The sequence below is a fragment of the Pseudogymnoascus destructans genome (genome assembly GCF_001641265.1).
Source record: "Pseudogymnoascus destructans isolate 20631-21 unplaced genomic scaffold scaffold_11, whole genome shotgun sequence".
NCBI classification, from domain to species: Eukaryota; Fungi; Ascomycota; class Leotiomycetes; order Thelebolales; family Thelebolaceae; genus Pseudogymnoascus; species Pseudogymnoascus destructans.
The window spans coordinates 936,541-947,295 of record NW_020167530.1 but is presented as its reverse complement, the minus strand read 5'-3'; the positions used below and the strand labels follow the sequence as shown (position 1 = coordinate 947,295).

Genomic DNA, 10,755 nt, shown 5'->3' with positions numbered 1-10,755 from the left:
AGTATAGAGCTCCTTTGCTATTTGTGGTACCATAACTCTCGCACCTCCTAGAATTCCAATCCTAAAGCCTGCTTCATCCATATTCCAAATTGACTCTGGCTCTACATGGCGTTCAAGTACAAACTCAAGGTACTCTTTAAACCAACGTGTAATAGTAAGCTCATCTTGAGCTTTCGTACGCTATAGCAATAGGCTTCATAGTAATAAAGTGGTAGTCTTGAAGCCCATTCTTAATATATTTAGTAAGCCAGCTTGGTGATGGCGGAGGCTGTAGGTGTAGGCTCTAGAGCTGGCAGACTAGAGAAAATATCATATTTCTAGTAGCTCTAAGCCTAGGTAATACTGCTTAAGGATCCATTTCTTAAGGGCTTCTAACTGTGTAGTAGAGAGCACCTTATTCCTACCACCCTTAGGTGGTAGGTCCCGAGCACGCCGTTTAAGGCTCATCCGTAGCCTACAAGCCACTCACGGGCATTTGATATAGGAGTCCCCTCCATTAAATGAATTGTATAGGTTTACAATATAAATTACTATCTACATCTATGGAAAATGTTTTGTTACGGAGTAGCGGTGAACAGACGACTTTTTCTTGTTCGTTGCGTGGTGGAAATAGCGTGGGATGGATAAGTGTAGAGAAAAGATAGCGTGCTACGAGTCGAGTAACTCTACTTCCAGAAACTGTAACTGCAAGGTTGTGCCAAGCCAAAAAGGGAGGGGGGTATGGTGGTACACACATCAGCCAATAAATCTCCCCCACACCCAAACACCCGCCTGAGCTTTTTCTCATTTTGAAGAACGCACCTTCAACCCCATCTCCCCCCTGTCACAGAACCTCTCCTTCTTCTTCTTCACCGTCTGTGAACAGTTTTCTGGGTGAAATTGTAAGTTCGAACCTGCTTTGCCCCTGGCGAGTCAATTGATTCAATCTCGAGATTGGCCATTCGATTAGATCTACCGCTAACGACTCCCGCTAGCCAATCCACAGCCCCGGGTTCCTGAGTTAGAAGCCTCGGACCCAGAAGACCAGACGAGAATCGGACCAAAATTTCCCCAACAAACGCCTCCACGCCCTCCGACCCGCAGGGAGCACCCGACTTATAAAAACATCACCCGCAAGCCCCTTCACCTCCTCTCCAGCCTTTTCAAGCCACCCCGAGACTCACACATACTCCCTCACCATGGCCTCCTCAACAGCCATCCCCCGCCGCGACGGCCTCCGCCGCACCGCCGCCGCCGCCGCAGCAGCAGCCGACTCCTCCCCCTCCACCGCGGACGTGTCTCCCACCGACAGCCCGCGCGCCTCCCCCTCCTCCTCCTCCCTCTCCTCCATGTCGTCCGTCGACAACGATGTCGCCGCCAAGTCCTCAACAAAGCTGATCGACACCTACGGCAACGAGTTCCAGCTCCCCAACTACGCGATGGGCGATATCATCCGCGCGATTCCCAAGGAGTGCTTTAAGCGCAATACCGCCCTGGGATTATACTACGTCGCCCGCGACATCGCCTGTCTCGCCACGACATTCTACCTCTTCCACACTTTTGTGACGCCTGACAACGTCCCATTTACCCCTGCCCGTGCTGCGCTCTGGGCGGTCTACACTGCGATCCAAGGTCTCTTCGGGACGGGACTGTGGGTGCTGGCCCACGAATGCGGACACCAGGCTTTCTCGCCTTCGAAGGTCGTTAATGATACCGTAGGGTGGTTCTGCCACTCTGCACTCCTGGTCCCCTATTTCTCCTGGAAGATCTCGCACGGGAAGCACCACAAGGCTACCGGGAACATGGAGAAGGACATGGTGTTCGTCCCCAAGTCGCGTGAGGTGTACGCGAACCGCATTGCGAAGTTTGTGCATGAGCTTGATGAGTTGACTGAGGAGACTCCCATCGCCACTCTGTTGCACTTGGTTGGGCAGCAGTTGGCGGGGTGGTGGTTGTACCTCTTTGCTAACGTTACTGGACACGATCACCACGAGAACCAGAAGGAGGGACGCGGGAAGGGGAAGAAGAATGGGTATACGACTGGAGTCAACCATTTCAACCCCGCTAGCCCGCTCTACGAGGCTAAGGACGCGAAACTCATTGCCCTGAGCGATATTGGTGTTGGACTCACCATCGCTGCTCTTGCCTGGGTGTCGAAGACGTTTGGAGCGGCGAATATGTTTGTTTGGTACTTCATCCCGTATCTCTGGGTTAACCACTGGCTTGGTATGTCTTCCCCATGAACGAACCCTCCCAAAATACCAATTAAAAACTAACATTCTCGTCCAGTTGCCATCACCTACCTCCAACACACCGACCCCTCCCTCCCCCACTACCAACCCAGCTCCTGGAACTACGTCCGCGGCGCCGCCGCCACCATCGACCGCGACTTCGGCTTCATCGGGCGCCACCTCTTCCACGGCATCATCGAGACCCACGTCCTGCACCACTACGTCTGCACCATCCCCTTCTACAACGCCGACCTGGCCTCTGAAGCCATCAAGCCTGTTATGGGCCGACACTACCGCGCGGATGTGGAGGGTGGGAGCTTGGGGTTCTTGAAGAGCATTTGGAAGAGCGCGAGGTGGTGTCAGTGGGTTGAGCCGAATCAGGAGACGCTTGGGAAGGGGGGGGAGGCGGAGGGGGTGCTGTTTTTTAGGAATAGGAATGGGTTGGGGGTGCCGCCGGCGAAGGTTGCTAAGGCTTAAGGTTGCTAAGGCGAATTGGGGGTGGTGAGGGGAGGTTGAATAATGTGTGTGCGAGGTGGAGAATGAAGGCGAAGAGAAGAAAGGAAGAGGGAGGAGGGGACGCACGCAGTGATGATGAAGACGGGATCTGAGCTTTTTATATGGGGCTTATTTTCGCAGTTTTTTTTTTGTTATACAGACAAGACGGCTGATGATGAAAAGAAAGATTTCGGGAGTTTATGGGAGCATATCGCTTAATTACAGAAACTGCTAAAGAATCTTTCTGATTTTTCGACTGGTATTTTTTTGCCTTCTTCTAAATCGTTTTTTTGCTTGTTTGTCCCTGAGATTTGGATTGTTTCTTTTGGTCTTCTGCTTGTCAGTTTCTTTTCTGTGCAAACTTTTTTTGGACAGCGAGAGAAACACAAGATGTCTGATTTCTGTTTAATGCTCCTTTCTGCGAATGAGCGGTGCAAACGAGGGGTGGATGAGGAGATAGGAGAGATAGAGGGCTAAAGTTGAATAGGGGGAGGGGAACAGATCAGGACTTTCGCTCCGCTCCGTGCCGTGCCGTGCCGAAAGGGGCCGGGCAGGGCTGTGTGGTGTCTTGGGGAGACCGGGAAGAGGGAAGAGGTGGATATATGATAGATGATAGAACGAGAAATTGATCTTTATTTCCATCAGTTGTGAATTTGGCCACCCTACATGTGGCGAGAGTGCATTTTTGCATATGAATGAATGAGTGGGTGAGTGAGGGAGGGAGGGGGGTACTTCGGGGTGTAGAAAGGTGGGTTGGGTTTCTTGCGTCGCGGTGATGTTCTCACCACCCTTTCTTGTTACGATACCAGTTCATGCCGTCGCACTGCTCTCACCTCCCCATTCTCACCGCGTCCACACGGTGACGCACCTTTGCATATGAACGAGTGAGTGAGCCTTCTCGGGGTGTAGAAACACGATTTACTCTTTCGCCTAACGGGGGCCAAGCGTCTCAAACAACCGAGTCTCTGCGAGCTCTTCGAGTTTGTCACCTTCTGTTGCCGTTGAGACTGTCGCGTGCTGGTGGCGAGACAGCACCAAATCTCAACGACAATGCTGAGCCTGGATTACTAGATCCCAATGCCATCAAGGACGCCGGTATACCAACACATACAATATTGCTAGCCTTGAGCAGCAAGGAGCCGAGGGGCAAACTACAGCAGATGCTTGACATTCGTGCCCAAGGGACCTGAATCGCACAGTTTGTATTATTGTTGGATTGAAGAAGGGGTTTCATATTTCGTGCTGCTCAGCGAGGGGAAGGGGAGGGGGAGCTCAGAACAGCTGGTGAGCCTGGAATCAAGGTTTACTTACATATTTTGTCTTGGGGAAAAGTGGGAAGAGTGGAGAGGGGGGAAGAGGGGAGAGGAGAGGGGGGAAGAGGGGAGAGGGGGGAAGAGGGGAGAGGGGGGAAAGGGAATATGATGGACGATAGAATTAGAAGTTGTTCCTTCGTTTTCATTCACTCACTACTCCACCCTGGCATGTTCGCCCCATGGGATATCTGTCTCGATAAGGGTGGCGTGAGAATACACCTTTTCATATGATAAGACTTACAGAGATCGGCGGCAAAGCATTCATAGACTCGGCGGCTAGATTTTTCAACCCCGCGACCATGCAAGGCTCTCACGCCTTCATCAGGTTCTCGATATGGTGTATTTAGACCCGCGATGATGCTCTCGTTACGCCTTCTTCTCGTCGTCATGCTCCCTCTCACCTCTTCCACTTCTCACCGTTCAAAATTCTCTCCACCACCACCCTCCGTACCAACACCTTCATATCCTTACCCTTCCCATCTCGGCGCCCGTCCGAACTCCCCAGACTCCGCATGTTTGACAGACTTGTCGTGGTGCCCGAGGAACATACATACATCCCGCAATTTCTGTTGTTGTTAGACTGAAGCATTGCCTAGGTGTAGACTCGGAATTTTATATTTTCATGCTGCTTGGTGAGGGGAGGGGAGGGGTTGTGGGTGGTAGGTGCCGTTTAAGCGAGCCTTGGCAATTCATCTTGAGTTTATCCTAGCGTTCCCCCTGACCTGTATCCTCGTGAGTCTGCAATCCTGTTTTACTGTTCGGCGCTGGTGTTGTTGTCTCACCTCGGCAAAGGGATGGTGGGGGGTGGGAAACACGGGTCACGGTGGTGGTTTTGGGGTGAGACAGATATCTTGGACGCGTAATAACGCCAGATAGGGGGGGATATATAGTAACTTACCGTATCTTACGAGTACATACATATTGGATTTCAAGGGGGGTGATTGCTTCGATTGCTTTCCCGATGCTCCTCCCATCGCGAGTGGTGCATACCCCCGACCAGCCAATCAGCGTGTCGCAGGACCTGAAAACGCCGCCCTGATGGGTGCTGTGGTTCTCTGGCTGTGGGTCGCTTCAAATCTCGCTAACGCGTAGTACGTACTCCCCTATTCCTTATTCGAGACTAGCTTTCCGCTCGCTTGCCTCCCCTTCGGACCTTTTAGCACGCGCTCACTTACGGAGTACTAACTTACTAACTTCGCTAACTTACGGAGTACTAACTTACTAACTTCACTAACTTACGGGGTACTAACTTACTAACTTCACTAACTTACGGAGTACTAACCTACAGATTTGGACAGGGACAGACACCACCGTCTACCCGGAGCGTTAGCCGCACACCCCCTGATGGTAACGCCAATTTACACGTATTTACTCCCGCTTTTTCTCATTTTACGATTCACCCCCCCCCCCCGCCCCCAAACAACACTACCTCTCCCATAAACACCAGTCCCGGTCCTTTCCATAGTAAACAAGTACAAGTACTTTCTACTCCATCCACCCCCCTCCCCCTTCATCCTCCCCTCACGTTCCTTTTCTGTTCCCTCAATCTGCGGTCCCCCTCTTCTTCCTAACCAAGTCATTTCATTCTTGTCCTCTCCACAATCTCTACCAACTTCCTCACCTCACCATTCTATTTCCACCCAACTGAGAGTCTTGACTCTCTATCACACTCCTTTGGAAGGTCGCTGTCGGTGAATACACTCTATTACACCCTTTGATCAGGAAATTCTTTTCACCTTCAACCTTTCGTCGTCGTCAACTTCACCTTTGAATCCTGAGATCAACAACACCAGCCGCCTGTCAACAACCTGTCCGTTATCAATCCCATCAACCCAATGTGAGTAGACCTTCTCTCCTTTCCTTCTACAGATGAATATGATTCAACTCCATGCATCAATCGCGCTGGATTGTTTTCCAACGCGCAAACATTCTCAATTGCGAACAAAGCGCCTCCATACAACCAGAAACTGACAACTCCTTCTTCGCGTCCAGACCAAAGAACTACACGAACCCTTCACAATGAAGCTCATCACCATCGCCCTTGTTGGCGCCTCGGCCGTGGCCGCGGCTTCCCACCGCCACGTGCATCGCCATGCTCCCCACGCCCACGGCTCCGCTGTCGCCAAGCGCGCCGACAAGACCGTCATTGAGGACGCCGTCGTGACCAAGTACGAGATGAACGGCAAGGAGCTCAACGCCGCGAAGGTCGAGCAGGGTGTCAAGGACGGAATCTACATCCTCATCGACGACACGACCTCTGCTGCTCCTGTTGCAACCAAGGCCGCCGTCGCCGCTGCCGGTGAGTTCTTGGAGCAGAAGAAGCCCACCACCCCAGTGGCTCCATCAACCACCGCGACGCCACCGCCTCCCCCACCGACCACGAGCGCCGCCCCTCCCGTGTCGACCCCGGCTCCTTCTTCGGGAGGTGGTTCCGGTGCCACCGGTATTGATGCCGACTTCCCCAGCGGAACCATCGACTGCGGCCATTTCCCCTCCGAGTACGGCGCTATCGGGGCCAGCTGGCTCAAGCTCGGCGGCTGGATCGGTCTCCAGATGACCCCCAGCTTCACCCCCGGCGACGCCGCGATCCACCTGATCAACACCGGCATTGCTGGAGACAACTGCAGCAAGAACTCCTTCTGCTCGTACGCCTGCCCACCCGGCTACCAGAAGTCCCAGTGGCCCTCTTCCCAGGGCGGAACCGGCCAGTCCATCGGCGGTCTCTACTGTAACGCGCAGGGCAAGCTCGAGCTCACCAACCCCACTCTCGCGAAGACTCTCTGCATGAAGGGAACCGGCGAGGTCAAGGTCAAGAACACCATCGGCCGCAACGTGCCCATCTGCCGTACCGATTACCCCGGCACCGAGTCTGAGACCGTCCCACTTAACACTCTGCCGGGCCAGGAGTATGAGCTCACCTGCCCCGACGCCAACAAGTACTACAGATGGGGCAACGCCGCTACCTCCGCGCAGTACTACATCAACCCCGCTGGATCCCCAGTTGAGGATGCGTGCCGCTGGAACGAGGCGGGTTCTAACATGGGTAACTGGGCCCCGGTCAACCTTGGTGTCGGAAAGGGACCGACTGGTCAGACTTACATCTCCATCTTTGCCAACAAGCCTACCAACCCGGATGGAAAGCTCAACTTCAACTTGGAGATTGTGGGTGATGTTAGTGGGAAGTGCGCGTACATTGATGGCCAGTTCTATAACAATGGTGTGGTTGACCCAAGTGGTTGCACTGTAAGTCTTATTCCCCTTCTTCATATCACTCCACAAAATAGCCCCCTAACACAGCTCAGGTCCTCGTCACCGGCACTGCCATCTACAAGATCTACTAGATTCCTCTCTAGCTTCTTGTACCAACACTTCTACCATCGCGCTACCAGTTCGATTTCCAGTACAGCCATCCCAAGTCTGCTTATTTGTCGAGACATTCCTGAACACGCACGTACATAATAAGATGTCCCTGCAACACACAAACTAGTTTATAGCAGTTACATGAAATGATGATTCTTTCTAAAACACACTACACTGCAATTCGACTCTAATTTAATGCTTCTTGTTTTTTGCTGTTTGCTTTTTTGCTGTTGCGTGTTGCTGTTTGCTTGAACTGATGAGAAGTGTGATGTAGATCATCGACGTGGCATTGTCTGGCGTTTTAAAGATGCGTGGTGCGTTGAGGGGTGATGCGATGGCTGTGGTTTCTGCGTGCTCATAGACAACGTGCTGGGAGAAGTGATGTAGTTGAATAGTTACTGTGACTATTACTATATCTACTCCTCTTCTCCTCCCCTCCCTTCCCCTCCCTTCCCCTCCCCTCCCTTCCCCCCCCTTCCCCTCCCACCTCCATCCATGATAATCGCCCATCCATCCAGTCCTCCATACCCAACATCCCCCTCATCCCCTTACTACCCATACCCAAGCCCGCCGCCATTCCCTCAGTGCACAAATCTCCACATCCCCAGAACCAGATTTCTACTAACTCCTTGATGCGTACCCCCCCTTCCACGAGCGCTGATACTGACGACAAGGGGCACACAGTCTATAATCCTCGCCCGGACACCGACTTTCCATTTCCTGCGTCTCGATCGAAAAGCTGATAATTCATTTTTCATTAGCTGCTGGCTTCTGCGCTTAGTTGAGGTGGCTGTGATTTTTTCTAGGACGGCGGGAGGGGTGCGTGCTGTGCGAGTGGGGGAGGTTGTTGCTGTTGTGAGCTGTTGCTGTCGTTACTCCTGTTGCTGTCGGTCCTGTTGTTATCGTCGGTCCTGTTCTTGTTGCTCCTCTTCCTACCCCTCCTATCCACATCTCTCCTATTCCTACCCCTCGTCCCGTAGTCCCATCTCTCCCACGCCATCACCCCTTCCACCACCAACCCCCGAGCTAAGGTTGGTGTGTAGTAGATCAAGTGTCGGATGCGTAACCACTCTGACACGCGTTCAAATTCGTCTTTTTATCGCTCTTGCACAAGTTATTTCACACCCATCGAACCCATTCTGCGTGCACGGGGAGCTTATCTTGGGCTGAGTTGAATAAGAAACCCCCCCCGACGCCTGTCTTTCCTGTTCGTTCCTCGGCTCTCTCGCCATTTTTTATACCTCAGAGACGGCGTGGTTACATAACGGCGACTTCATTCTCTTGTTGGCTTTGCTAGCTGCACAGACCATTGATGGTGATTATGGGACGCGGGAATCGGGGGGTAGGGGGGGGGTTACGATTTAGGTTTGGATGGCGGGGGTGGGTGGTGCGGGATTGTTAATGGTGATCCTGTTGCTGTTTGTGCTCTTGCTGTCGCTCACTCCTGCTGCTGTCGTTACTACTATTGCTGTCGTCACTCTTGCTATCACCCCCTATTGCTGTCACCCATTTTACCATCCGTCTCCCCTCCCTCTCCCCCCATCCCTGCTCACTCACACACATCCACTAGCACCCCCTCGCTGCGGCTCACATAAAGCTTGATTGATCTGAGCTGGGTTATGACTTTGATGGCAGGGATGTGATATCTTCGCCAGCAAGTCGGCTATATACATGCATCTCGACTACGGATCTCTAACCTGCTGGCAGTGCGGGCGTTCTTCAACAGCAAACAAGATGACAGCACAACAACTGCTGGCTCTATAGTAACTTCAATTGTGGGATATAGGTATATTGGTATACTATAGTAAGGTAGTTTTCCCGCATACTCGTCGTCGTTTACTTCCTGAGGAAGGGGCGTGGGCGGGTAGGTGGGTTCATTATGAATCCACAAGGCTTTCTATTTACTACCACTGTCCATCATACCAGACTCGTACTATTCTCAAAATGAATTTGTGTGACGAACTTCGACGCCTACTCCGTATATGGACGGGGTGGTCATGATTCGTACTGGGATAGTGGGCTGGGGAGGGGTGAGGATGTTCTTGTCGCTGTTATTCTGCTGTTGTCGGTCCTGTTGCTGTCACCCATTCCCCTGTCGCCCCCTTTGTGCCGTCAAACCCACCCCGCCACTGCACCTGCATCCCACCAGCATAAATACAGGCAGAAAAAAGGAGAGAGGAACGTACGCTGCCCCGGTCGTGCACACACTGATTAAACCCGTGGTTGGCATCCCCAACTGCCTGGATATACCACGCGGTGGTGTTTTGAGGATGTGTGGCGAGGATGTGTGGCCAGAACATCGTACAGACGTGCGAGGTAAATAATTATGCCCCCCGCCTCTGTGAGATCCGGGTAGTAGATGGACTTAGTAATTGAGGCGATATTATGGGGAGGAGTTGTTATAACTACACTATCACTTATAATACCACAAACACAAAGGGCTGATAGGCATCGTGCTGGGAGAAGTAAAAGAGTTCTACGGTTACTACCCCTACTTCTATTTCCCCATCCCTCCTGCCACCCCCCACTAAAATAGAAGCTCTCCTCGCCCGCAACGCATAAACTTGATCTGTGGCGTTCTTTCATCTCTTGACATGCGTAAGCTCAATCCCACTCACGCACACACCGATGTCATCTACTGGTATCCCACACACGTACTTCCGCAACATCTAGAACAGCCAGTCCACTATGCGGGGGGGAGAGGCAAGCATATATGTCGCAAGAGTCCGAAGAAGGGTCCTGCAGATACAGGGTCAAGACTTTTACCAGGGCAGCGACAGGTGGAATTCCGCCGTTAGTTCGGAACCACCCTTTCGAAGGCACCAAAGACCCAGACTCGTTCTTCAGTTGGGGTGGTGGTGAAAAGGCGATGGTGGTGAGGGGCTATCGACAGCAAAAGGGGCATCGACAGTAAGAGGAGTGTCGACAGCAACAAGAGTAACAGTAACAAGAACACCAACTAACCTTTCCTTCACAGCTATAGCGTACATGATATATACCTGTTACCGAGCTTGTTGGTCTAGCTTATTCGCATGTATCGTTTCTGCGTGTCGTCGTAACCCTGGTCATGACTGGTAGTGGAAGGACGATTGGGTGGGCGGCAGCTTTATATGCCATGATGCATGGGATTCTGCCATATCGGTGTTTTTTGCACTCTGATTTTGGATCATCCCCTCTTGTGTGCGAAGTTGACGAGGAGGTTACGCCTTACCACAGCAGCTCGAGGTTTGCGTTGCAGATCTACTTATTAGATGCTGTAAATCTGCTCGTGTAGTTGATCAGCAAGTATGTAAGTTATAATTCCCGGAGAAAATCCGTATAGTACCACATACCACAGCAAAGAACTTTCTCGGCTTGCACGCCCATCCACAACACCA

General features: G+C 52.2%; 2 protein-coding genes across 2 annotated transcripts; both read left to right on the top strand.

The window, feature by feature from the left end:
* Positions 1-746: 746 nt before the first annotated feature.
* On the top strand, positions 747-3,409 carry VC83_05125 (uncharacterized protein). Its single transcript, XM_024468750.1, has 3 exons — positions 747-881; positions 975-2,205; positions 2,269-3,409. The coding sequence occupies exons 2-3, from the start codon at positions 1,179-1,181 to the stop codon at positions 2,685-2,687; spliced, it is 1,446 nt and encodes a 481-aa protein (XP_024324015.1). The 5' UTR covers positions 747-881; positions 975-1,178; the 3' UTR covers positions 2,688-3,409.
* Positions 3,410-5,549: 2,140 nt separating this feature from the next.
* VC83_05124 (uncharacterized protein) lies at positions 5,550-7,547 on the top strand. Its single transcript, XM_024468749.1, has 3 exons — positions 5,550-5,855; positions 6,011-7,261; positions 7,321-7,547. The coding sequence occupies exons 2-3, from the start codon at positions 6,038-6,040 to the stop codon at positions 7,357-7,359; spliced, it is 1,263 nt and encodes a 420-aa protein (XP_024324016.1). The 5' UTR covers positions 5,550-5,855; positions 6,011-6,037; the 3' UTR covers positions 7,360-7,547.
* The last annotated feature ends 3,208 nt before the right edge of the window (positions 7,548-10,755 follow it).

Excerpts from the sequence above, each read along its gene's own strand:
- VC83_05125 (XM_024468750.1), top strand. The coding sequence starts at position 1,179 with ATGGCCTCCTCAACAGCCATCCCCCGCCGCGACGGCCTCCGCCGCACC. Across the intron at positions 2,206-2,268 it reads CTGGGTTAACCACTGGCTTG|TTGCCATCACCTACCTCCAA; the intron begins GTATGTCTTCCC and ends ATTCTCGTCCAG.
- VC83_05124 (XM_024468749.1), top strand. The coding sequence starts at position 6,038 with ATGAAGCTCATCACCATCGCCCTTGTTGGCGCCTCGGCCGTGGCCGCG. Across the intron at positions 7,262-7,320 it reads TTGACCCAAGTGGTTGCACT|GTCCTCGTCACCGGCACTGC; the intron begins GTAAGTCTTATT and ends AACACAGCTCAG.